At 49.8% G+C, this 27,845-nt stretch overlaps 1 protein-coding gene across 1 annotated transcript; it reads left to right on the forward strand.

The window, feature by feature from the left end:
* On the forward strand, positions 1-27,845 carry Irs2 (insulin receptor substrate 2). Its single transcript, XM_020186321.2, has 2 exons — positions 1-4,543; positions 25,469-27,845. Exons 1-2 carry the CDS (start codon positions 565-567, stop codon positions 25,471-25,473), a joined length of 3,984 nt encoding a protein of 1,327 aa, XP_020041910.1. The 5' UTR covers positions 1-564; the 3' UTR covers positions 25,474-27,845.

Raw genomic sequence — 27,845 nt, forward strand, 5'->3', positions numbered from 1 at the left:
CAAGTCACATGTTGTTTTGCTCTTCTTAGTTCAGTCACTCGGTGCGCGATGTGTTACTCACTGTGCGGCGGGGACCGCGACGAGCCCAGGTCGCCGTTGGCAGCAGCAGCAGCAGCAGCAGCAAAAGCAGCAGCCCCGGCGGCGGCGGCGGCGGCGGCGCGGACCCCGAGTGTCCGGGAGCACCCCGGCTTTCTGGAGCGCGGCACCGCGGCAGCCCTGGTGCGGCCGCGCGCACCTTAGGCTCGGCCCCGCGGCTCGGGGACCCCGACTCTCGGCCCAGCCAGCGAGTCCCCAGGCGCCGCCCGAGAGCCTGGGAGGCGGCGGTCGCGGGCAGCCGGGCCAGGGGACAACCACCGCCCGCTCCGGGCATCCTCGGGAACCGCGGAGCGCGGAGGGCGCTGCGCCACCGAGCCACCGAGCCGGACGGGCCTCCTCGGACCTTCCCCACCTCCTGGGCCCGAGGGACGCGCGCTTGGGCGGGCGGCCGGGCGACGGGTGGCAGGGAGCTGCCCCCGCCCGCGCCCCTCCGCGCCGGGCCGGGTGGCGCGGCCTGAATCGCCCGCGATGGCGAGCCCGCCGCTGAATGGGCCCCCTGGGCCGGCGGGCGGCGACGGCCCGAACCTCAACAACAATAACAACAACAACAACCACAGCGTGCGCAAGTGCGGCTACCTGCGCAAGCAGAAGCACGGCCACAAGCGCTTCTTCGTGCTGCGCGGGCCCGGCGCGGGCGGCGACGAGGCGACAGCGGGCGGGGGGTCGGCGCCGCAGCCGCCGCGGCTCGAGTACTACGAGAGCGAGAAGAAGTGGCGGAGCAAGGCGGGCGCCCCGAAGCGGGTGATCGCGCTTGACTGCTGTCTGAACATCAACAAGCGAGCCGACGCCAAGCACAAGTACCTCATCGCCCTCTACACTAAGGACGAGTACTTCGCGGTGGCGGCCGAGAACGAGCAGGAGCAGGAGGGCTGGTACCGCGCTCTCACCGACCTGGTCAGCGAGGGCCGCGCGAGCGCTGGCGACGCGGCCAGCTCCGCGTCCTGCAGCGCCTCCCTGCCGGGCGCCCTGGGCGGCTCTGCCGGCGCCGCGGCGGCCGATGACAGCTATGGGCTCGTGGCACCCGCCACGGCCGCCTACCGCGAGGTGTGGCAGGTGAACCTGAAGCCCAAGGGCTTGGGCCAGAGCAAGAACCTGACGGGCGTGTACCGCCTGTGCCTGTCGGCGCGCACCATCGGCTTCGTGAAGCTCAACTGCGAGCAGCCGTCGGTGACGCTGCAGCTCATGAACATCCGCCGCTGCGGCCACTCAGACAGCTTCTTCTTCATCGAGGTGGGCCGCTCGGCCGTCACAGGCCCCGGCGAGCTGTGGATGCAGGCCGACGACTCGGTGGTGGCGCAGAACATCCACGAGACCATCCTGGAGGCCATGAAGGCGCTCAAGGAGCTCTTCGAGTTCCGGCCGCGCAGTAAGAGCCAGTCGTCCGGGTCTTCGGCCACCCACCCCATCAGCGTCCCCGGCGCGCGCCGTCACCACCACCTGGTCAACCTGCCCCCTAGCCAGACAGGCCTGGTGCGGCGCTCACGCACCGACAGCCTGGCTGCCACCCCGCCGGCCGCCAAGTGCAGCTCCTGCCGCGTTCGCACGGCCAGCGAGGGCGATGGCGGCACGGCGGCAGGGACCGGGACAGCGGTCGGCAGGCCAGTGTCGGTGGCCGGGAGCCCCCTGAGTCCCGGGCCGGTGCGCGCGCCCCTGAGCCGCTCGCACACCCTGAGCGGCGGCTGCGGTGGCCGCGCGAGCAAAGTGACGCTGGCACCGGCAGGGGGCGCTCTGCAACACAGTCGCTCCATGTCCATGCCGGTGGCGCACTCACCCCCGGCCGCCACCAGCCCCGGCAGCCTGTCGTCCAGCAGCGGGCACGGCTCAGGCTCCTACCCGCTGCCCCCAGGCCCGCACCCGCACCTGCCGCACCCATTGCACCACCCCCCAGCTCAGCGCCCCTCCAGCGGCAGCGCCTCTGCCTCCGGTTCCCCCAGCGACCCCGGCTTCATGTCGCTGGACGAGTACGGCTCCAGCCCTGGCGACCTGAGGGCCTTCTGCGGCCACAGGAGTAACACGCCCGAGTCCATCGCGGAGACGCCCCCTGCCAGGGATGGCAGCGGGGGCGAGCTGTATGGGTACATGACCATGGACAGGCCCCTGACCCACTGTGGCCGCCCCTACCGCAGAGTCTCTGGAGATGGGGCCCCGGACTTGGATAGAGGGCTGAGAAAGAGGACTTACTCGCTGACCACACCTGCCCGGCAGCGGCCGGTGCCCCAGCCCTCCTCTGCCTCCCTGGATGAGTACACCCTAATGCGGGCCACCTTCTCAGGCAGCTCAGGCCGCCTCTGCCCGTCATTCCCCACCTCCTCCCCCAAAGTGGCCTATCACCCCTATCCCGAGGACTATGGGGATATCGAGATTGGGTCTCACAGGAGCTCCAGCAGCAACCTGGGGGCAGATGATGGCTACATGCCCATGACCCCTGGCGCAGCCCTCATGGGTGCCAGCGCCAGCGGCTGCAAAAGCGACGATTACATGCCCATGAGCCCCACCAGCGTGTCTGCCCCCAAACAGATCCTGCAGCCCAGAGCTGGTCCCGCAGCTGCCTTGCCCCCCACAGGAGCAGCAGTGCCAGCGCCCCCCTCTGCAGCTGGCAGGACCTTCCCAGTGAATGGGGCCGGCTACAAGGCCAGCTCCCCGGCAGAGAGCTCCCCAGAGGACAGTGGGTACATGCGCATGTGGTGTGGATCCAAGCTGTCCGTGGAGAACACCGACTCAAAGCTGCTTCCCAATGGGGACTACCTCAACATGTCCCCCAGTGAGGCGGGCACTGCTGGCACCCCACCCGACTTCTTCTCGGCAGCCTTGCATGGTGGGGAGGAGGTGCTCAAAGGTGTCCCAGGGTACTGCTACAGCTCCCTCCCCCGCTCCTACAAGGCTTCCTACACCTGCAGTGGGGACGGCGACCAGTACGTGCTCATGAGCTCCCCCGTGGGGCGGATCCTGGAAGAGGAGAGGCCTGAGACTCAGTCTACCCCAGGGACTTCCCAGTTGGCCAGCAGCTTTGGGGCTGGTGGAGGCAACCACATTCAGTCTTATCATCCAGCAGTACCTTCACCTATGAGGCCAGGTGGCGGAGGTGGCCGCCCAGATGGCTTCCTGAGCCATCGCTGCCGGGCAGTGCGACCCACACGCTTGTCCTTAGAGGGGTTGCAGACCCTGCCCAGCATGCTCGAGAACCCACTGCCCCCAGAACCCAAGAGCCCTGGCGAGTACATCAACATAGACTTTGGCGAGGCAGGAACCCAGCTGTCACCGCCTGCCCCTCCGCTGCTGGCATCAGCGGCCTCGTCCTCTTCACTGCTGTCTGCTAGCAGCCCAGCCTCATCCCTGGGCTCAGGCACCCCGGGCACAAGCAGTGACAGCCGGCAGCGCTCCCCACTCTCTGACTACATGAACCTGGACTTCAGCTCCCCCAAGTCCCCCAAGCCTGGCACCCGCAGCGGGGACCCCATGGGCTCTCTGGATGCCCTTCTTTCCCCTGATGTCTCCTCCCCCTATCCACCACTGCCCCCTCGTCCCTCTGCCTCCCCGTCCTCTCTACAGCAGCCCCCACCCCCCCCAGGGGAGCTGTACCGCCTGCCTCCAGCATCTGCCGCTGCCACCTCCCAGGGCCCCAGTGCTACTTCCTCGAAGTCCTCTGAACCTGGGGACAATGGTGACTACACCGAAATGGCCTTTGGTGTGGCTGCCACCCCGCCACAACCCATTACGGCACCCCCAAAGTCCGAAGGTGCCCGAGTGACCAGCCCCACATCGGGCCTGAAGAGGCTGAGTCTGATGGATCAGGTGTCTGGAGTTGAGGCCTTCTTGCAGGCCAGTCAGCCCCCCGATCCCCACCGGGGGGCCAAAGTCATCCGGGCAGACCCGCAGGGGGGCCGCCGCCGTCACAGCTCAGAGACCTTCTCCTCCACCACCACAGTCACTCCTGTGTCCCCGTCCTTTGCTCACAACCCTAAGCGCCACAGCTCAGCCTCTGTGGAAAACGTGTCTCTCAGGAAAAGCAGTGAGGGCGGTTGCAGCAGCATTCTAGGAGGGGGCCTTGGAGGAGGTGACGAGCCACCCACGTCCCCAGGACAGGTGCAGCCCCCGCTCCCTGGGCCCCTGCCACCACAGGCACGGCCTTGGACCCCAGGTCAGCCTGGTGGGTCTCCCATGCGAAGAGAGATCTCCTCGGGTTTCCAAAACAGCCTCAACTACATCGCTATCGATGTGAGGGATGAGCCTGGGCTCTTGCCCCAACCTCAGCCCCAGCACCCACAGCCAGGAGACAAGAGCTCCTGGGGCCGGACCCGTAGCCTGGGGGGTCTCCTCAGCGCTGTGGGGGGCAGCAGCACCAGTGTGGGCTGTGGGGGTCCGGGCCCCGGTGCCCTGCCCTCTGCCAGCACCTACGCCAGCATTGACTTCCTGTCGCATCACCTGAAGGAGGCCACAGTTGTGAAAGGTGAGGCCCTTTGACCTTGAGGTTGTAGAAGGAAGGAGGCTGGGGGGTGGTGTAAACCCTCTGGGCTTCTCTCGTCCCTCCTGGGTTCCTTGACCTAAATGCTGTCATGCTGGCTCAGACTTGTTGCTTTTGGCTTCCACATCCCCCTCTTTCCCTAAAGAGCTTGTCAGGAACATTCAGATGGCCTTTGGGTTGAATTGACGCCTTCCCGTGGGAGGGAAACTTTGACCTTGTTTCAGGTTCATCTCCTTTCTTGTGTCCTGTGACCCTTCGTCCTATCTCTTGGTGTGCTGAAAGTTCTCTAGATTAGCCACACCAGAGGCAGACTGTGAAGCGAGTCCAGATCTGGATAGTTTGGGGACCTAAAGGCACCAGCTGCTCCCTCTTCCTGTGCTGGAGGCTGGGTCCCAGGGCACCCCCAAAGTCTGAAGATGCCCGAGTGACCAGCCTCAAGATGTATAAAAATTTACCTGAGAATCCTTCAGGAAGTGTGCCTTGGTTTTAGTGGCTTCTCAAGGGAGTAGTTACAACCATCCCAAGTTTGCACACGAACTGTAGGAGCTTGTTCATTCATGACATGATGGTTCCCTTAGGGGTGAAATGGCAGTGTTGCTTAAGCAGCCCAGCAGTGGTGGTTCTCATCTGAGCACATCTGCTTGTCACCTGGCAGGTGTGCTGCACCACAGACACTGGGCAGTTAAACCCCATGGCTCTGAGCCCAGAATGGATATTTCTTTTTTGGGTGTTTTGTTTGTTGGGTGATTGAGACAGAGTATCTCTGTGTAGCCCAGGCTGGCCTCAAATTCAAGAACCCCCTGCCTCAGCCCTGCTAAGTGCTGGTCTTACAAGTGTGTACCACACAACGGGCATTTCCTTAAGTCCTTATGTTTTGCTGTGTTGCTGCTGCTTGTGGGACACCAGATGACATTCATCTGGGGTGGTTTGAGAAATCCAGGCCCATTAAAGTAAGTCATGGGCTGGGCAGAGTCCAGGACCTGGCGTTTCTCCATACTGCCCAGGTGGTTTTAAAGTACAGCCACGTTACAGAATCAGTGCTTTAAGGAAAACGAGGAAAAGACAGAAACACAGGTCTTTTCAATACCCTCGACATGAGGGTGCGCAGTGCTGCTCTCCCATCTCATCAAATACCCATGAGCACAGAGATGTGCTTGCCCTGGGCTGCTGGGGCCTTCTGGCTGTCTCAGACAGTGGATGGGGCAGGAGGGAGAGCCAGGCGTGGCTAGAGTGCTGCTTTGTGGCATTGCTAGCAGGACAGACTGTGGGCACCAGTAGCAAGTAGTGTTATCAGAAGCTGTGACTGGTGCTGGCCTAAGGTCACCAGTCTTGAGGGTTAGACTTGCAGGTGCACACATATGCCTTTTGTTGTTAAAGCAAGCAGACCAGATTAATGCCTTCTAAATCTGGTATGTTTTGCAGAACACTTGAAACTGTGTGATTTAAAAGTATAGCTGTAGGGTGAGTACCCTGCCCTCCAAATGTAGTAGAGGCAAAGGTATTTCTTTTTTTATTAAAACTGTAGACTAGAAAGTGAAAAGTCAGTGAATTATCAGAAGCATCTAATTACATCAGCTAGAGGTTGTCAGAATATGTGTCATACACAGTGACTCCGCTGAAGGTCACTTTGCTTAGAGTTGTGTTAAACAATAAAGATTGCTGGAGTGCCAGAGACTCAAAGGACTGCCTGCTGTCTAGGCCACAGAGCATGTAAACACAGCAGCAGAACGTGACTTAGTGGGAAGGAGGCACACGCATACGCACACATTCACGCGCACACACACAGTTCGGTGTGCCCACGTGAGTATACACAAAAGTGAGTGTGAAAACTACTTTTTGTCCAACTCTGATTCTGACTAGAAGTACAGCTTGAGACTGGAACACCTTCCCTGCCCCTGGTAGAGGGCATGGGTTGAACCTGTAGTCCTGAGGTGGGGCCAGGAGTGGGTTCTCCTGCCTGGCGTGGGCTGGAGCCCAACCTGCATTACCTGAGAAGACTCAGCCTCTCTGATGAAATCACTGCATTCATAAACCCTATTTGTATGTGTGACAAATGTCCCTTGCGGACTAGTGAGAGAGTTCTGAGCCTGATGAGTTTGTATGCCCGATTTAGAGGTCTCACTTCACGTTTTCCACAAGTATGAAATCGCTTTCCACCTACGGAATCCAGGATTCTGAAACTAAGCAGCAGTTGTAGGCTCCGTGGTTATTGAATAAAGAGGTCGTTTTGGTTGTTTTTCCAAGGTCTGTGGGTATCATGGTAAACACTTTTCTAAAAAGGAAAAGAGCTATTTTAAAGAAAAGTAGATAACTGCAGTTTGCGCAGTTGTGTCAAAACCACGTTTTAAAAAAAAGACACATCCACTAAATTGGATTTCTAGTAAATTGACTTGACCAGAGAACAGCAGGATGGGGTCTGTTGAGCCAGAAAGGAACATTTAGAAACTCAGAATGCACGCCCTCTCTTCCGCAGCTCGCACATGTAGGTAGAAACTTGTTTGTGATGCTCACAGATTTAAAGTTCACAGTAGGTGACTGTCCTGTGGGAGAATCACTTATAGAACTCAGTCTTGACCATTTCTTTGAAGATGAAATAGCAAACACACTTCCTGGCAGCCGCCTGCTCTGCCCCAGCTCAGCAAAGGGTCTGTGGCTCCATACAGAGCAGCTGGTGTTCCATATAGGACGAGCTCATTAGTGAGGTGGAAGAAGAACAGTTTGGGGCAAGTTGGGTGATGTTTAGTGTTTGCATGAGTGGTAACAGACTGAAGTTTCAGCAGTGTTTGATAGTTAGCTATAGTAGGATTGAGAAAGGGGTGGGGATTAAACAGAGCCGATTAAAAAGCTAGTATACCTCAGGGGTGTGTGTATGTGTGTGCTCACGCGTGCATACGTAGTTCAGAGCAAGTCCAAATTCTGTATTTTATTTGGGGGCGAGGGAGGGTGATTTGTGATGTGTTTTGTGTGAGCATATAGAAAGATCTGGCCAATCTGTTAGGATTTTGCTGTTGTTTGGAAATTGGAAATACATTATTGAATTTATTGTGTTTGAAAACTACTTTTTATAATTTATTTTACGTGAGGATTATAAATTGGTATATTCACTAAGATAAGTAATTTTAATTTTCCTCCCCCGTGGGGTTTTTATTCTAACATTGGTATTTATGGATGGAAGAAGCAGGTTAGGTAAGAACTTGGAAAAGCATCTGCCTTTAAATTTGGGATGATAAAAGGACTGTCCACTCAGTATAAGATTCTGGGATAAGAGAGGTCCAGTAGAATCATAATCTATGTCCAAAAAGTATTGCCTCTCAAAGTCTTAAAGCAAAGAATTTGTATGTATTCAGAAATCCAGTGGGATTCCTAGATGCCACACCAGCCTTGCTTGCTCTCCGTGTGGTGCCCGTGACTCTGTCCGAGTCATAGCCCTTGTCAGGATGAGACAGAGCTGTGCAGGGTGGCTCCCACCCTCCTTGCAGGAAGAGACAGCTGAGGTGCTAAGGAAAACACACAGGCTTTCCTGAATGAAAGTCACGTGATTCGCTCTGATTCCTTTATTGAAAGAGAAACCTTTACAAAAATAGTGCTTCAGAGGAGGAAGCCTGGAGTCAGGAAGCCAGGTTTCTGGTTGCTAATCTTGAGTGGCTCTGTGGCTCTGGGCGTTCTGTCTGTGAAATGGGGTGATTCTGTTAATGGCGCTGGTGCAGTCTGTGATCAGAAGCCTTCCAAATTCTTTGTGTCCAGTGGGGAAGAATCCATCACAGGACACATGGATGTAAATAAAAGTTAGGGAAGGGAAATACAGAGGAAAGCATGGTGGGGCTCAGGTGGCAGCTGGAAGCTGAGTGTGCCCCCTCTTCAGGTGTGATTAAAACCCATGCTAACCTATGGGAAAGGGAGCTAGGTGATTCCCATCCAATCATCAATGAGTGGGGAGGGGCGTGGTGGTCCCCAGCCAGGTGAGGGCGGTCCTTGGACCAGAGCTTGGTTAATCTAAGATGTAGTATTTTTTCTAAAGTCCCTACGTTAGCCTGCCTCAATTCCAGTGCTGTCCTTGCTGTCACAAGGTCACTGGGACTCAAAGGAGCTCATAAGCATTGAGTCTGTTCTAAGTCCCTCTAAAGGAAGTGCAGTCACTCTCCAGATACTTACCACTTTGAAAGTGTGGATACACACGGGAAAGGCACTTTTGTAAGCGGGTTCTCTTAAGGAACATACAAAAACATACCAAGCTGTTCTGTCGGTGGTCTCAAATACGGCCAGTGCCTGGTTAAGACCACTGCCTCTTTGCTAAGTGCACTGTCTCCTGGAACAAGAACCAGCTTCCTACTCCTTTGGTTCAAGATTTCTTCATGGGGCAGGGGGTGTCACTTAGTGGTAGAGTGAGTGCTTTGCGTGTGAGCTGCTCTGGGTTCCACTTCCATTGCTAGCAAAACAAAACAAAAGATTTGTTCATAGGAAATTTAACAAAAGTAACAAAGTTGTGTTTTCTGCTACATAGTAGAGTAACAATTAAGGAAAACATCTGACTCCTGACTTAGAGTGAGCTTTGAATTGCTTTGCTGATTTGTTCATGTATGGAGAGCTATTGACAGGGTGAGACTATAATCACAAAAGTCATTTTGTAAACATGGCGCTTATACGGGACATAGGAAGATGGGAGGGCCTGGCTCTGCCCCTGTGGTGTCCATCGCTCTTCTGGGATTTGCTTCTGGCTGCCTTACTTTGCAGGCTCCCTGCTGAGGCTGTGATTTGTAGCTCTGAGCTGTTTGGTTGTCAAAATAGAGTAAGAAAATGTTTGATTCTTTTGTTCTTCACCCCAAAGAGGAATTTTAATAGATAGCGCTGTTTTCTTTAGCAGTATCAGTATTATACTGAAGCTCTTTGTGTGAAGAGAAGTTTTAGCACAGCAAGGAAATAATGGCTTTTCTCTTAAGATTTCCACTCATGCATTTTCTTTACAAGCACAGCGCCAAGAGCCAGGTAACTTTGGGTATCAGATCTGGCAAGTGGAAAGGTGTTTTTTTTTAATTTTGTTTTGTTTTTTGGGGTAGCACAGAATCCAGTGTTCCCATGTCACCCTAGAAACTTAAGGGAAAATGTAACTTTACTCTTTTATCTGGTTGCCAAGTAGAGAGGGGAAACACTCAGGAAAACGGAGCCCCAACCCCTGCCAGCCCCGCACTGAGGGGCTCTGGAAGGGGAAGTTGGACAGGCATGAGGAGAGAGCATGTTTCTGTAGAAGATGGACAAGACATTTTAATCAACACACTACATTTTCCTAATCTCTAAAATTACTGGCTAAAAGATGATGTTATTTATCAGGCCATGGGTTCTATGAAGAAGTGTCCATGTGTGAAGGACACACTGTATTAATTTGGTTTGGTTTAGTGTGTTCTCAACACAGCCAGGATGACTTGGATTGGTGAGGTGGGTGGTGTAGGCAGGGTTCAATGCCAGTTTGGTTCTGGAGAGAACTGGTAAAGTAGGAAATACTGAGGTCGGGGAGAGCCACTGGCTATTCGGTGTCTTTCAGGAAGGTGACCAGGAGACAGGCTGACCACACACTGGGGCAATCTGCACAGAAGAAACTTGGGCTAGAGATGGGGTACGTTTGCTCCAGGAGCAACAGTGCGGCATGCTTCTCAGGCTGGCAGTCTCAGTGCTTGATTGAATTTGCTACATTAGACTGCTGAAATGGAATTGGGTCAAAACTTAACAGACTGTGTGTGTGAGTGATAAAACAGCCAGGCAGTAGTTCTGTTTTCTTTTCTGTTAGTCCAGAAATATACTCCATTTGCATAGAAGCATGTTTACTTGTCCAAAGACACTGTAAAATAAGCAGGTGGATATGCCCTTAATCTTTGCTGTACTTTATACACTATGTGATATTTGTATACATGAGATTTATAAGCTGTTTCCCACGTCTTGTGCTGTTATTGAAATTTGGGCTATTTAGTCAAATATTTTGATCTGCAGTGTACCTTAAAGATAAGTGGTTACAGGCATCATATTGTGTAAATACTGAGTCTTTTAATATTTATTTTAAAGAATATCAGGTTTTCCAGAAATAAATGTCTGGGACGTGTGTGTGCATGCGTATTGTGTCATAACATTGCTCTAAGAGGCATTTTTTTCTTCATAATTGAAACTCAGGTACTAATGATGTTTTGTGATCATTTTAAAATTTTACACAGTAACCTTAAGCACAATTATAAATAAGCTGTTGAATCTTATTTATGTGGAATTGGTACATATCCGTGTGTGAATTATTATGCTACATTAAATCTTGAGTTTTTCAAAACTTATATAAAGCAAGGTGTTCTGACGTATGCCTTTGTTACTTAAAGCCTATACTTTATGTCAAGAATGACTTGTGTTTTTCCGTGGGATTAGTGCACAGCATTTAACATTTGTGAATGCGACGTACTAATTTCCCTGTGCACTCTGGTCTTCAGTCAGGCCATCTTTTGCCATCAAGGTATGTTACTAACAAACCCAAACTTGGTATGGATTTGAAAGAATGCTGTTGAAGTTGGATGTAATGAAAATTATAACCATTACTTTGATAGATATGGAAAGATAGTTGCATGGAGCAAAGAACTGGGTAAATTCAAAAGGTGTTTTTCTTCACATCATAGTCTGGGGACATTTTCAAACATACAGGGTCATGCAGTGTTCCAATAAACCTTGAGATGCAGGCAGAGCCAGTTCCATCCCCATTTGGGGGAAGAAAGAACCTGCGCAGGGAGGTCTGTGCAGTGACCTGCCCAAGGTCACTGAGCCAGAAGGAGGAGTGGTGTCAGGTTCCTGGGTCCCTAGCCCAGGCTCATTATGCTTGTTGTCCACAAGGAAAGTGCAGTGCCACAGTTCCATTAAGGCTGTGTATCGTGGGCTCTGCCTTAGGCGACTCCAGCTAACATCTTGTTTTTTATTACACTGGGTGATAATTTCCCTCTTGCTTTCTTCCCTACATTATTAGTTCAGAGTCAGATTGGACAGTTAAGGAAGAAGAGGGAGCATTGTGGGAAAGCCCTTTGTTTGTTTGTTTGTTTGTTTAACCGGTTTTATGGCTACCAGTGTGGCGAGCTTGAGATTTGCCCTTTCTTTCAACACTCTTGTTTTGCCAGTGAATCTTAGAGTTCACAGTCAAGTCGCTGATGGGTCATGTGTTGTGGGATCAGGCCTTGCTCCCAGACCTCTTGTGTTCTATGAATGGAAACCTTTTCTCCCTCTAGCTGTTTTAAAATAAATTTTAGCAAAGCAGACTGCATTTGATAAGATCTCCTCCTTTCACCTCAGCATCATGATGATAATCAGACACTGATACCCTTTCACCTCAGCGTCATGGTGATAATCAGAAAAAAAAAAAAGCAAACAAATAAAAAATCAACACCAGGGCATTTGAGGGCACATAGTCGGAAGCGCTGACATAATGTACCTTACTTATTTTAAGGCTGTGAAAACAGAGACCCGGGCAGTTGGTGTCGTAGTCAAGGTCAGGGATTTCATTAGAGGAGAGCAGTTGGGAAGAAGCATGGAGGGTGGCAGGTCTCAGATGGATCAGTGTGACTGTGGCTCCCTGTCTCCAGGCCACAGCCTGCTCCCTTTGGACAGCCGGCTGCGCGCAGCAGTGGTGTCCCCTTTCCAGAGAGCAGCTGGGAAACTGCTTCATCCACGGCCCAAAAGACTCCCTGGAAGCCGGAAATAGAGAGGAAGGTGCCTAGCAGGGCAGCATGTTGACCACCCCGGGAAGGTGGCCGGTGGCCGTTCACCGCAGAGTGGGGTGAAGAGGCAGACAGGAGCATTGCGAATATGCAGGATCACATACTTGTGAAAAAAGAGAGGAAATCCTTGGGGTGGTTGAAATCTGAAGGCCTAGGCCATGTGGCAGGACTGGAGTCTTTGCTGTTTGTGGACAGGCCCTGTCCCGCTGCAGCCATGATTCAGCAGCCACCATGTGGCTTGTCCTTGCCAGGCATTTGTCCTATAAGTGGACGTCACTCACTGCTCCTTATGCTGGGAGTCCATTAGCCGTTTCCTAAGAAATGAGTCGTTCACCTATTTAATGGCGACTATTTGAAAACTAACCAATTTAGACTTTGCCTCAGGACCAAGGAGTATAACCCATCAGTTGTGACTGGGTGGCTGTCTTCTGAGGAGCCCAGCCCTTCACTGGGGCCTCTATTGTTCTTAAGGTCTTTTTTATTTATTTTTTTAATTCTGGGAAAAATCGTTTTTTACATGAAGACATGAGCGCCATACAAATTTAATTGGACAGATGTCACCATCTTTCTAAAGATGTGACTGTAACCCCATTTCAATAAGAATACTTAAGTAAACACATAAAAATTCCTAAGAGCCCCATAGTTAAAGTGCAATATGTGGATGTGGCTGGTACTCTGGGAGGCTGAGTGTTTTGTTGACCTTGGCTGTCAGTCCCCTCCAAAGCCATCCTAGAGTACTCTTCCTTCCTAGCTACATGGCAGCCCAGGGCCACCGCCTGCTGTCATGAGCCACTCAGCATTGCTGCCCAGAGCTGTTGATGGCGGGAGACTCCCATGGGACAAATGAAATGGGGTGGCCTTCCAATCAGGGGTGAAGGTGGCCAGAAAACCTCTCTCACCTCGCAGGTGATGGAGAAAGTCAAGTTCAGAATATCCTGTCTTGCATCATGGGGTTGTTGGGCACTTTGTTGGGTGTGTTCCCAGGTGTGAAAGGAGCCACCAGATCTGTCCCCTGAGTTAGGCCACCTTTGGACAATCAGCCTCTCCCCCCAAGTTGTCTGCTTGCCTCTCCCTTCAGGACTTTGGCTATCCCGATAGGTAAATGGGAAAAGCTGGGAAGCAGGGAGAAAAGTCTTGGAAATTGGCCAAGACATCCACACTAAATTTGCGAGCTGTGCAAGCAGTACTGTGGGAACCCTGAGCAGTAAGCAAGGTTAATCAGGGCTTGGATTAGAGTGTGTCGAGCAGCTTGTTTTTGCTTGAAGAGGTCAGAAAAGGAGGTGCTAGGACCCTGGTCACAGTGCGAACTTCACAGGGCTCCAGAGCTGCCCAAAAGACAGAAATGTGCAGACATGGAGGGTCTAGGAGTCACTTTCTTAAATGGTACCTTGGATGCCTTTTTAAAGATAGCTGCTTCTATTTTATTCTGATACGATAGTAAGCGTTCATTTTTTCTGTCTTCATGCATGAAAGTGACCTAAAATGACACTTGACATGTGCTGCTGAAACAGAACAAATCCGCCAGCCACCCGTACAACCCTTCCAGTCACATCTGCCAAATGAGTTTGGAGAAAATCGTACAAAGAACTTTTTGTCACGTTGTCAAGTGGACATCCTACAAATGTGCTGCTCCACTGCAGGGCGGTGTGCTTGCTTATGGAGAGTCTTGAGTGCATAGCTGCATGGGCTTTCGTCCTCCCTCCAGATATTCTGAGGCTGGGAGTGGACGTTATTTTCACTGCAGTTAATTTCAGAAAACCAACTGGAATGTAGCTGGTAGAGTAGGCCAAAAAAAAAATTTAATTAAAAAAAACTCGTAATGAACTGGATGAAATACTAGATACAAAAACCACACAGACGCTTCATAAATATAAACATTAATGAATTTGCAAATGCTCTTGAGAGTTTATTTTGACAAGCTTTTAAAATGGGAGTTTCTTTTTAAAGGTTAGACAGCTTCCACATACAATGACATTTTGGTATGTGGGATCCTGCTAGAACTTGAAGGCTGATGTAGAACAGCGCCCTTGCTTCAGCTTCCTTCATACGCCTCTCTGCAGTTTGTTTTCTGACAACGCTGGTTTATCTGCGGTCCCAGCTCATTTGGAGCTAGCTAAGCGTGTGATACAGGACCCACATTTTCCCCGCATGGGGAACTTAGTTAAGTTCCTAGAGCACTCCTTCTGTGAGCCCTCTTCTCTGACTCCTGAGCTCATCTGTATAACCTGGGTGCTCAGAAGTCCTGTCCTCAGCCACCCACAGCAGGTGGAACATGGTAGACAGTAGCTATCTTAAGCCACCAGTTCATTTCCAGAGTCCTGTGTACCAGCACAGGTGTAGATGGTGTGGGGACACAGGAGAAAGAACACGAGCTGTCTGTGTGGACAGCACCCCCGCAGAGCTACTTTCTGTGCTTTCAGAGATGCTCTGAGCCTCACAGGTGCCACCCTGCAGGATGCTTGGGCTGGGCTGGCCCTGCTGGGCAGGGTCCTCCCAAGCTATCTGTCATGGTACCCGTTCTCCAGCTGGGAGCTATTTGTGAGAAGCCAGGTCTGAATGCTCTGCTCTCCTGCATCCCGGCCATCAGCTTGCTCTCCACCGGCTGACTGCAGCCTGGCCTGGGACCATCCCATCCTTTTTTTGTCTTTGTGGCAAATGGTGGCATCCAGACACCTGGGGCTGTTTGGTGTGTGATGTCCTCTCCCACGTGGAGTCTCCTGGGCTGTAAGTCCTTGCCCTGACCTTGCCCTTTACGCTCCTACCCGGGTATATAGCTGGGTCCTTTAGTGGAAATGTAAACATTTAGCTAGGTTTTATTTCCTTTTTTTTTAATCTATAAAACATTTCATAGAATCCTGTTTGCTAAATCTTACCCCTCAAGACATTGCCCTGGTAATGTCCAAGTGGCTCTGTGTTTTCTCTGAGCATGAAGGCAGCCCAGAGCCAGTTCAGGAAGTGTACACGGAGTCAGAGACCTGTGACCCATGCGGGGGCCATCCCTGCCTTGCAGTTGGAGGGGAGTAGTGAGGGACCTTGTGTCTCTGGCTGCTCAGACTGACATAGCAGTTAGCTTCAGGTGGGTTTCCCATTGTGCTTACCTTGCACTGTCTTTTATGGTTCTTTCCAGAACAAACAAACAAACCCCCAAATGAAAGGAACTTCATTATTGACCTAGGGGAGGTAGAAACCTGGGAGGCAGTGGGTGGAAAGGTCAGAGGTCCTTTAATTGCTAAATTTTAATGTTTTGTCATTCCAGTTGTTACACATGGACTACCTTAAACATGTCTTCCTTTGAGCCAATACTAAAATAGAGGCTAGAAAGAAATGTTGTTTTTCAAGCTAAAAAGAAAAACAGAAGGTACTGCATCTTCAGTAAGCTGTCTGCCTCTGAAAGTTAATTTGAGGTGTGTTCAGGGCACACTGTGCTCTGCCTACAAAGTAGGGAAGAAGAGAGGAGGAGGATGGCATTTGAACCCAGAATCCTGAAAAGGCAAGTCTTGTCGATATTTGGGGAGAGAGTCTACTCAGGCAAAGAGGAGAGGTAGCAGTGCACAGGTCTGGGGGCAGGAGATTGCCTGGCATGTCCCAGCATCCTAGGAGAGCAGTATGTCTGCCAGAGAGCGACTCAGGGAGAGGAGCAGGTGAGATGAGGGAGGATAGAAGGGCCAAGCACATAGGCCTGGTGAGCTAAGTGACAGAGTTCAGTTCATGTATAATGACATCAAGGGAAAGGAGTCTCCCTGGAGACTCTGTAGAACATTTTAGAACTTGTGTGCTAGAGCCATCTGATTCGTCATCATGGTTGTGGTAGCTGTTGGCGTTTTGTACTTGGCAAGGTGTTTGTCCATTTCTGAATCCCTTTGTCAGAATTACTGCATACCGTTTGAAACACCTAAAAGTCTTCTAGTGGAAATAGGACACTGACATGTCCCTGAGGTGGGGGACCAGAGGGAAACTTTGCAAGATAAGCACCTGCGTTCAGTCATGGAATGAGGTGCTAGCTTTATTACAGAAGCTGGTGTTGGCACAGCACCTTACAGAGTGTCTAAAAGTGGTACTCAGTCCTCAGCACCTCTTGCAGTGTGGGCTCTTGTTATCCCTAGACTAAGCCCTGTGTCTGCCTGGCTGTGTTGCTTGGCTCTGGGTTTTGGACAAACTGGTCCTGGGCTGTGGAGTCTGTGTCTCGGGAGGGTCCAGTGGTGCCTGATTCCATGTCTCCTAAGCAACAAGGCACTCCCTGGGCCATCGAGGGCTGCCTTTGGCTCAGAACACTTGCCTTGCCCAGGGGCTGCTCAGTGTGGGTGTATAAACCAAGTAGATACCATCCAGCAGCAATCTGCAAACCAAAATGGAAAATGGCACATTCCTGGGAATTCTGGTGAAGTGCTGCTAGGTGAGTTTAGAGCTGGAGGTGTGGTGGCTGGAGGTCACTGTGGCGTGGGAGGAGCCTGGGTCAGGTCCATCTGTCCCTGTGCAGAGCACAATTTAACAGTCTCCAGCCAGCACCAGGCAACTGCTCACTGCTTGAATGATTTTACAAGCAAGCTGCAGTCTTCAGTCTTCCTTTAGAATTTAGGCTCAATGTGACTTAGCTTTTCTAAGTCGTGTTTTTAAAAGGTATTCTACATGAACTGTCGCAGAGAAGCATCTGTCAGTGTTTGAACTTATGGGTGGTGATTCCTTTCAAGTGGAAGTTATGAAGTAATCCGTTGCTCTCTAAGTAGTCGAGGACATACAAAATATTTTTCATAGTTTCATGGAGACTGGGTATCACAAGGTGATGACTTCCCGGTGGAGTCTCCAGGGAAGCAGTGTCAAGTTCAGAATGTGTAGGATGCACTTGATGGGTGTCATACACTGCTGGGTTATCCTGACTCTTATCTTGGGTTTGCCGGGGTGATGGTCAGAGGGTACACCTCGTGTCTCCCATGTGTCTTATCCCTCTTGATCTGTTCTCGTCTCACAGGACTCATGCACAGCTCTGAGAAGCTGAGAGATGGGACCGTTTAACTTCTTCACAGCTCACCCTCTTTTCCCCTGAGATGTGTTCTCCTTGTAAGTTAGGAGCATACCCCCCTCTGCAAACCTCTGGCAGCCCAGGAATTGCATCTCACTGCTGCTGGCTTTTGTCCCTTGACTGCTTCCTCCTGACAGTGAAGAGTGCTAGGTGGGAGCTAGCCTGCAGTCTGGTCTGCATGGCCTGAAACCTCTGTCCCTGTGCCTGAGTGGCAGGGGCAGGTGCCCTGGACAAGTCATTGCACCCCACTGAACCCTCCTAAGCAAGCCTGCTCATTGAGTGTCCCCAGAAGCCTCTGGAGAACCCCAGGCCAAGGGTCTGAGCCAGGCATCCTGGGCCTGGGTACCCTGGTGTGTGCTCCTCCAAGACCACGAGCATCAAATGACCCCAGGATCCTTGCTGTTGGAGGTTCTGCCAAGGCCAAAGCCATCCTTCTGCCAGTGTGCTATGATTTGGGGTCTTGGGTGACATACAATTGCTGTGGCACTTGGCTGAAAGGGCATAGTAGCAACTGAGTATGGCTTGAGAACCATTTGAACCACTGTTGGTCACTTGAAGTTTGGTGAGCAGAGCCAAGGTGGGTGGACTGTGGCTCAGCAGCCTGGGGCTGGAGGGGTCAGGGAAGAGAAGCACAGGAGCAGAGTCCCCCCAAGAGGCCTGGTGCTGCCTTTACAGTGAGTGAACTTCACATGGTGGTGGAGGCATGGCTTTTTACTCCTCATTCCTGACAATGAGGAATTCCAAACAGTTTTTCTTTTGGATGTGATACATCTTTGCAGAGGAGTTGAGGTGCCAGCCAGAGTTTAGTGCCTGTTCTGTATGAACCGGAGAGACACAAGAGCTGCCTGCTGTCCCCACCCGCTGGGCCCAGATGGAGCCCTGCTTGCTAGTGTGTGTATGCTCCCTTAGCACCTTGTCACAGAGAGCACCCAGTGTGCTCCTTGCCTTTCAGATCTCTCAATGGCCTAGAACCACCCAATACAACTCTCTTTCCGCTCCACTTTTACTCAATGAAAAGGAGCTCCTTCTGTGCTGAGGCCTGTTGACCACTGGTTTTGTGCATCCGTGGGTGGTTTTGCATCTGTTGGTGATGTCATTTGAGCTGGAGTTTGGAAGGAGGATAGCACCATGACAGCAGGTGTGCTTAGATGTGGCGGGTGGCTCCAGGAGCTGTGGGCGGAGCCAGCTTTCCTTGGCAGCTCAGGGCCGCCTGGTCTTAGGAAGCCTTTGTAGTTCAGAACTGAACGTGTGGTTGCACGCAGACATCACTTGAAGGTGCGCAAAGAAGCGAGGGGAACCAGGCCACGGAGCGTGAGTCATGCTAGCAGCATGTGCATCCTTCTGGGTGCAAGATGAGTCCAGGTGTATTTTGCTTGTTGTAATTGTGCTTTATACAGAAAATCTCATTTGGGAGTTTCACTGTGATCCCACTGGGGAATTCAGGGAAGGGGAGAGAAGGTACCCATTTTCTTAGGTGGGAGCCACTCAGGTGTGGCTGACGTATCATCTGGCCAGTGGAGGGATCCCAGGGTCAGCCCAGGTGGACTCTTCCACACAGGCACGTGGTTGAGCCATGGAAAGGTGTGTGGTTTTAAGGAGGAAGAATGGTTGCACAGAGTTGCTGGTACTCCCAGGAAGCAGCTGCCTGTGTGCGAGGCAGGTGACTGGGATGCACAGTGCACCTGGGCCAGGGGAAGGGTGTGCTTGAGCTCCTGAGCAGGGCTGCATTTCTACCTTGACTCTCCAGGTGGCTTTTACTGCTCATGCGCAGGAGGGCTTCCTGGAGGAGATAAAGCTGCAGTCCTGTTCTATGTTGATGCATGGCAGAGTGGAAGGGAATCTGCCTAGAGTGTTTAATGTCCTAAGGAAAGAATGGTCCTGTTGAAATAATACATAAGAACGGGCCATTTGGAGATGGGTCTGTTCTGAAAACTTATTCCACGTTTCCTCAATTTCACAGGAAAAATGTAAAGTAAGGTTTTATAACTTCAGGTATAAACATTTTTATAGTGAACACAAAATATTATTTATGTCAGTATAAGTCATGCATACAAAAATGTCTAATCTGAGGAAATGACTACATGGCTTATAGGACATTTATAATTTTAATACAGATTTCTGTTGCTCGCCTCGAATATTCTTATCAGAGCAGAACATGGGGCCTAATAATCACTTTTCCAAATGACCCAAGCAAGAGGAAAGATCTGGATGGTTTACGACTTGCAGATCTGATGTGTGCACCTTTGCTCCTGTGAAGCAAAGCTTGCAGTGTAGGGTGTACTTGGTAATCACCACATGTGCTCAGGACTTCTGTGCTGAGCATACTCCAGGCAGACGAGCCGTGGGTGAGGGACACTAATTCACTAATTCCAAGAGTGTTGCTTCAGATATGATCCTATGGCTTGCTTCCTCCTCTTCGGTGGGGTCTGTGGCAGGATGGTGTGGGTTCAGTGTACAGCACTGCATTTCTGAGGAACAGAGGCTGGCATGTAATTTTATTCTCAGGTCTAACACAGATGGAAGTATACGGAGTTATTTTGACAAATTGCCACTGTGTTCAAGGCAGAAGCAGCCCTGTGTAAGTGAGTGAATGTGGCTGTGTTTGAACACAACTACTTGCAGGCAGTGGGTTTGACTGTTTTTCTTGACCTCTGCCTTACAATATCATTCTTGACCTCTGCCTTACCATGTCATTCTTGACCTGTTTTTCTTGACCTCTGCCTTACAGTGGAAAAGGTTTCCTTTGCTTCTGAGTCTCCGACTGACCTCAAGTTTTGTTTTCCTTTAGACAGTTATGTTCAGCCTTCCTACCTACAAGCAATGGCATTGACCGCGTGGGGTTTTCGTTACAATTTAGTTCAGCTCAGCTTCACTAAGACCTAATAAGCGTTGTGTGAGTTGCTGGGGATGGGAAGGTCAGAGAGGCATGGTCAGACTCAGTGTCAGGAGGAACGGGGACTCCAGAGCAGGCATAGGTGACCAAGTGTTCTTTACTAAACAGGATCAAACAGTAAGGTACCAGGCATGTCTTCTGAGGACAGTTTTATAAAGAGCCAATGCAAGAACACTGTTGCATAAGCTTGCTTCTATGTAGATTCTTAAAACAAAAAATTCAACTCTACAATAGAGACGGAGAAGAACACTGGTTACCACGGGTGGGTAGGAGGTGGAAAGAGGAGAGAGAGCACAAAGTGAGGAACACAGGATGACCACGTCTGCAGGGCTAGAGGTAAAAAACTGTATCAGGGATTTTTGTTAAACAGGTCGGCTTTAGCTGCTCTTGTCATCGAAATGTAACTGAGTGGAAGACTGTGCTAATCCACTTATCATGGTCACTGTACGCATCCCCTAGCGTCATGTTGTAAGCCTCAAATATGCACAGTGACATTTTCAGACAAGATCAGGCGTGTTCACAGTGATATGGCCATAGACCATAATGACATTTTCAAAATCGCAAAACTAGGTACAAAGTAGGAGATAGAAGTTTAATCTCAGGACCAAGAGATGCTCCCCACGCCCACCATGGAAGCCAGAGGGAAAGTCTGGGAGGTGCTGAGCAAGCCAGTCGTTCATACTTCTTCCTCTGGTAACCTAGGCTGGCACTTCCTAACCTGGGAGACAGTGTCCACAAGTGAACTAGAAGGCGTTTGGTCTCTAAGATGTGTGTGGGCTGGAGGAAGAAAGTGCCGTTTCTTGTGTGGTATTGCCTTGGCCTCTGCAGGTGGCTGGGAGGTTCTTGCCCAGAAAACAAACCCAGAAAAGGAATGGGCGTGTGATGTCCCTGAGTCCACCATGGTTGTGTGCTGGGCAGGGTCCCACCCGTGCACGAGGCATGGGGTGTGGAGAGAGAGGAATCTGAAGGGAGGTAGCTCACCATTTGGGAGGCCGTAGCTCTGGTCGTAGGTGACTAGGATGAAGGATTAAACAGGAGCTAAAGGACAAAGATACATGTTACTCGCCCAGCCTTAGCAGAAAATGAGATTGTCTCATCCTGTCTCGGGTTGTGTCATTAACAAGTTACAACTTGATGATAGGTAATTGCTTTAGTAACAAGTATTCAAATTGAAGCGATTTTAATTGTCAGTGCAAGGAGTGAGCTCCTGTAAAATAAAGTCTAACTCTCACAACTGGGGTTAGTATTGTCCCCATTGTCACAAAGAGCTGATTCATCCATATTTTCCTTTTAAATGTTTTGGTTTTTTTTTTTTTTCCAACTTAAAGTTTGATAGCCGTTTTTCTTAGAATCCCTGGTTTACTTGTTATCACACCCAACCTTACTCCTTTTTTTTCCCCCATAGTCTTAGAGCTTTTTGCTTTTAGTAAGACAAAGAGATACTGAATTATCAGGCTCATTTTCCAGGAATTTCTCCCATAACTGAGAAGTTTATTTCCCCTCCTACTTCTGTGTTTAACATAAAAGGTCTAAACTGGGCAGTAAGCTAGGCCTGCCAGATGTGTTTGAAGTCACCCAAGGGCTTAGCTCATTCTTAACTTTTTCTGCTACTAGAAATATAAAATATAACTCTTAAGAACTGTATGGTTTCATTTTTTCCATAAAAAAAGGTAGTTGGTAGCCCTCCTAACAATGCTGAAGGATCTGCCCGCTCTGTGAATTGGCCTTGTGGAGCCATGGAGCCTGCATGGGGCTCTGTGGGCTCCGTGGGGCTGTCAGGGAGCAGCCATGGATGTGAGCTGTGTAGGACTCTCTGCAGAGGACCAGGCCCTTCATGGGCAGAGTTGGCACCACCAGCTGGATTCTCAGCACTGAAATACGACCTAGAAGTCAAACCCTACAAATGCAAATTCTCATGAGAAATCATAATGAAACCAGCAGTGAGTCAGAATTTCTGTCGAATGCTTCCTGATTTATTTGCTGGAACACATTTACTTATTTATTTGCTGACATATTCTGGCCCTGACACTCACTCTAGTTTTCTCTACTGTGATTGTGATTATCGCACTCAGCTGTCTCGTGCTGTGACAGTTCAGTGTTTTGACTCTTGGATTGCAAGGGTGCTTTCTACCTGTTTTAATAAGTTTCTTGGCTGTTTTCTCTTTGCTTCCTCCCCTCCTCCCCTCCTCTCAGGGAGCAGAGCCCAGCATTGAAGGTGGGGGGGCACTCTTGCATACTGTACTGACTGCTGTCTTACATGGAAGAGAAGGGGTGGAATTGCAGCTGGTCCACAGGGAGTGAGGAGTTGTGGCCCATGGGACTGCTTTCCAGTAGGAATGTCATTTGTTGCAAGCAGCAGCAGAATGAAGATGGTGACTAGCTGGACTGCATGACATGTCATATGGCACGACTTTCCTTGCTAAAAGTTCTTGTTGCCGTTGCTCATTTCTACTCCATCACTCTAGACACATGCTTCTTACAAAGCACTGTCTGAGGCCACATGGTCCAGTGTGGGATTATGTGGAAAATCCAAATGCTGTGACTCTCGGTGATTTTCATTTTTATTTAATTTTGTTTTTAATTTACTCATGTGTGTATACAGTGTTTGGGCCACCTCCCCCCACCCCCGATTTTCGTTTTTACTATGCACTATCTCTGGGAGTGAACTGTGAGTGTGTTGGTCTGTGACTGAATGAGCAGCCCTTCCTAGGTTTCTGTTCTGTTTGACTTTGCATCTGATGAGTTCAAAGACTGTCTCCCTTCACGAGAATTGTGGTTCAGAGTCAGCCCAGGCAAATAGTCCATGAGACCCTATCTCGGAAAACCCTTCACCAAAAAAAAAAAAAAAAGTCTGGTGGAGTGGCTCAAGGTGTAGACCCTGAATTCAAGCTCCAGTACTGCAAAAAAAAAAAAAGTAGGCTGGAATCTTCTCCTGAGGAAGCTTAAATATTTAAGGTTGAGGATGTCAGATTAGTAGCATTAGAAATTATTTTCTTTGGGCTGGGGGGGCATGACTTAAGTGGTAAAGCACCTGCCTAGCAAAGCCCAGTACCTCCAAGGAAGGAAGAAAGGACAGGAGGGGGGTGAAAGGGAGGGAGGGAGGGAAGAAGGAAGGAAGAAAAGGGGTGGGAGGAAGGAAGGAAGGAAGGGGGTGGGAGGGAGAAAGGAAGGAAGGAAGGAAAAGGGAGGAAGGAAGATATTTTCTCCTAATGTACATGAACCAGCCTAATAGCTTGCCCTAAAAATAAATAAGCAAAAAGGTGCAAGTGTACTCACATTGCTAGTTTTGTATCCACCTGTGGTTTCCAGCCCTGACTTTCCCTTTTTCAGGAGTCAGGAGTGGCTGGGGATGTGGGCAGGTGCATGCTTGGCTGTGTGTCCGCTGCTGGCCTTTGTTGTCTGAGTGCTGCCTGGCCTGGACTGCGTGTCTGCCCTGCCCCAGGGTGGTGCCCTTCTTGCTCAGGCTAGTTCAGGACCCCGGCCAGCCTGTGTGACATGGATTTTGCCACTGGCTCATGTTGGATGCCATGGAGGCAGCCTTCTTTCTGTAAGAAGCAAAAAAACGGCTGCAGGTTTCTGAAGCCATTCCTTTTCTTCCCTCCGTTTTCTTCCTGAGTGCCTGTGTTTCTCAGGGCTCCCTGTATCCTGGTCCTTGAGTCCAGCTAAGGTGCCTTCCCAGCTCTCCTTGCTTCTCCGCTTTTGCACCTCCCAAAAAGATCACTTCTGTTGGTGTTGGGTGTGGTTTTCAGGCGCTCACTCTCAGCTTCTGGACACGCTCTAAGCCTCTTTCTTGCTGGCATCAGACCTCTGAACTCAAGACGGGTAGAAAAGATTTAGAGTCACAAAAAAATAAGCCAGGGAGAGAGGGGAAGAGTCAGGGCTAGGATTTTAAGGGGCTTTGGGGTGTGTCTAGTGTTACAGTTGGGTAAATATGGCTACCAGGGAAAAAAATCTATCTAAAGCAGAGTGTGAGCAGGGGGCTCACCCATGACCTCCTCGCACTCATGGTGAGTGATGAAAATTCACAATGTGCCATTTTCATTAAAAAGCCAAGAAGCTGCATTTGCCCTAGATCTAAAGTCCGCATATGAGGGGGAACATACGATTTTTGGTCTTCTGAGTTTGGCTGACCTCACTCAGAATGATGTTCTCCAATTCCATCCATTTACCAGCGAATGATAACATTTCGTTCTTCTTCATGGCTGCATAAAATTCCATTGTGTATAGATACCACATTTTCTTAATTCATTTGTCAGTGCTGGGGCATCTTGGCTGTTTCCATAACTTTGCTATTGTGAATAGCGCTGCAATAAACATGGGTGTGCAGGTGCCTCTGGAGTGGCCTTTGTTGTATTTCTTTGGGTATATCCCCAGGAGTGGGATTGCTTTAGATCTAGGGCAAATGCAGCAATGTGGTTGGACTTGGATCACATGATAAGGGGAAAGCTCATTTGGGTGATATAGAAATAGTTAGAAAACCCAAAACATGAAAGCGTTTGATGTCCCCACTCCAGAGGAACTAATACAGAAACCTTAAAGCAACAGAGGTTATCATAAGAAGGGGATCAGGAACCAGGGTAAAGATCAGTTAGAGATGAATAAACATGGGTCATAACACATGTGTACATGAAAGCAGTGCTAGGAATATTTCTGTATAGCTATCCTTAACTCACCTAGCAAAAATGCTTTGTCTTCCTTATTAGGCTTGTCTCTTTTCTTCAACAAAACTAGTGATAAAGGCAGAACAGGACCTGCCTGGAACTGAGGGGGTAAGGGAGAAGAGGGTGGGAGAAGGGGGCAGGGGGGAGAAATGACCCAAACAATGTATGCACATGTGAATAAAGAATAAATAATAATAATAATAATAAAAAGCCAAGAAGCTTTAAAAAAAAACAAAAAAGCAAAGCGATGTGGTGTGGAAGCAGGCACACAGCAGTAAAATGTGCTTGAAGGCACTGGCAGTGACAAAAGAGCGAGAGGTGTCAGCCTTGGACCTGCAGGGAGGGGTCAGGCAGAGCAGCTGCTGGGTCCTTCCCAGCTTGCAGGAGAGCCCCATTCTTTTGTTGGTAGCCCTGCTTTCAGGACAGAGGCTGCATTTACCTGCCAACCCTGTTTCTGGAAAGCAGAGTGACAAACTGCTTCTCAAAGCGCCTCATTTAGTGGAAACGGCCCAGATCCCAAACGCAGGTGCGAGGGTCCAGGGCCTCGAGCCAAGCTGCAGCCCCTGCCCTGCTCTTGCGAGAGTCACTTGAGTTCTCTGCTCTCTCTTTCAGAGTGAAGCTGCCTGGCTCCGTGGCCCCGAGGTCGCACGTCGGAGATCCCACAAGGGTCACCATGTTTTCAACCCAAAGCTGCTTACTCGTTTCTTTCGGATCTGAGCAACTCTACAGTTTGAGACGTCTGGGAACTGTGTCAGACAAGGAAGCAACGTGGCAAGAGGGAGGTGGCCTGCCTCTCTTGCTTGTCCCTGTGGGGCGTTCTTCATTGTGCTGTTTGTGGTGACTTCTGTTTTGGTTTCTAACTAAATGAGCTGAAGAGGTTATTGTCAAGCAAATGGGACATTTTCATTGGCCCTTTTAAATGGTAGCCAGTGTCTTATTTCCTTCTGACTTTGGTTTTGGCAAAGCAAATGTATCCCTCAGCATGCTAAAAGGTTCTGCAACACCCACTGAAGTGGTAAAATCTGGTATTTACTGGCTTACACTCAAAACTACCACAGTCCTACCTCAGTTCAAGGCAAAGCCTGATTGCGTGGTTGGGCACAGAGGACCTCCTGCATATCTACTCCAGGGTTGCCAGGGAGGTCTGAGGCCTCATCAGTGCTGAAGGGGACGCAGATTCCAGTCCAGGTACCTGCGACGTTTACGTGCGCACAGAGCCCAGTGTGGGACTGACGTTTCTCTACAGAAGTGAAATCTGGGATTGGACTATGAAGACAGATTAATAATAATTATTAGTAAATGGAACTGAAGCAACCTACTTTTGAAAAATTATCAACTATGTTGGGTAGTGGGGGAGGGCCTGGGAGGGGGTGGGTGTCTCTTTTTACCTTTAACAGGCTTGTTTGATCTCGGTGTAGATGTCCACGTAGGTACTTCAAATCGCAGAAGCCTTTCTTCCTACCCACAAGCTCAGACGTCTCTGCTCCCCGGAATCTCGGGCTTGTATTTCTTTAACCAAAAACTCACCTAGGCATGCCAACAATTCAAGGCTGGTCTGGTTTGGCAGATTTAATTTTTTAAATGTATTATCTTTAATATAAGGCTACCCTAAACAAAAAGAAGAGAGAGAGAGAAGGAGAGAGAGAGAGAGAGAGAGAGAGAGAGAGGGAGAGACTGATTGAAAAAAAAAAAAAGCCATTCCAGCCCTTGTGCTATTAGTGGGAAATGAAAAGAGAAGGAAACCAGTCTCTCACAGTCTTGCTTGTCAAAAATTATTCTTGACAAGACTCCCCTTGTCTTAGGTTTTCAGTGTTCTGAAAATGTCAGTGTTGTGGCGATTGTGGCTGATGTCACCTGGAGCTGCTGAGCTAGCCAGCAGAATGTCCGTCACCTCGCTGCTCCCAATGCGGCAGGAGGCGCCACCCCCAGTGCCTGTCTCCCTGATAGTCCTGTGGAGGTCACCCTAATGCTTGGAGATGTGAGCTATTGGGTTTTTTTTGTTGTTGTTATTTTGTTTTTGTTTTGGAGAAATATATATATATATAAATAAATATATAGAGATATATCACTATAGAATAATGCATTAATAAAATGAGGCTTTTTAGAGGAAGACCAAAAGAATTCAATGTCTTAAAACTATATTTAATGGCAATGCAAAAGTCTTCCTGCTTCCGTGCTGAACTCTTAGCGGATTCATACTGCAAGACGAAGTTGAATGTAAAGTGACCCCCGGAGCGTTTTACTTTCCTGAAATTACACATCACAGCAGTGCAAAGGTCACAGTGTCAGCCTGAAGGTCAGTTGTAGTGGATGACATACCTTATCAAGATGTAGAAAATCTCCTGAAGCTTTAGTTTGGGGACTGGGCATTGGCGGATGGTCTTTGCTGCGTAGCTCCCCTGGGTACAGTGGGGCTGGATGTGGACCCTGCTGATCCCAGGGTGGTGACGTGCCCTTGGTCATGACAGGACACCAGTGACTCACGTCCCTCACCGCTGAACACAAGCAAAATAAAATGTCGATGCTACACTAAATCTTCCTCTATCCTGTACATTTCAAAGAAAAAAAAAGCATATGCAATATTTACATTTTAATTTAGTTTACAGAATGGAACCAAAATGTATAAATGCTATGTTTGCTAAAACTTCACAGTGTATATCGGGTCTTTGTATATTTTTGCCTGACTTACCTTAAATTTAAACTATTTTTTGCTAGATATACTTTAACAGTTATTAAACAGTGTTTTCCTTTGGGGTACGCATTGTTTCTGGACAAGACGTTGACTATAGTTCTTGCTAGTTTGTGCTGACAAGAGACTTCACTTTCCTGCTGTCTTCCATGTACACGCTGTATATAGGGTCGGTGTGGCGCTGCTGGGGACGGGAAGAAACTGGACTAGAGTAGGGTATTGTATTAGTCTGTACTCACCATGGTTCCCCTCCTTAATAGCCATATGCAATAAAATAAAATACATTATTTATGAAATGAA

Source organism: Castor canadensis, chromosome 10 (genome assembly GCF_047511655.1).
Source record: "Castor canadensis chromosome 10, mCasCan1.hap1v2, whole genome shotgun sequence".
Classification (NCBI taxonomy): domain Eukaryota; kingdom Metazoa; phylum Chordata; class Mammalia; order Rodentia; family Castoridae; genus Castor; species Castor canadensis.

Coding starts and splice junctions, on each gene's coding strand:
- Irs2 (XM_020186321.2), top strand. CDS start 565: ATGGCGAGCCCGCCGCTGAATGGGCCCCCTGGGCCGGCGGGCGGCGAC.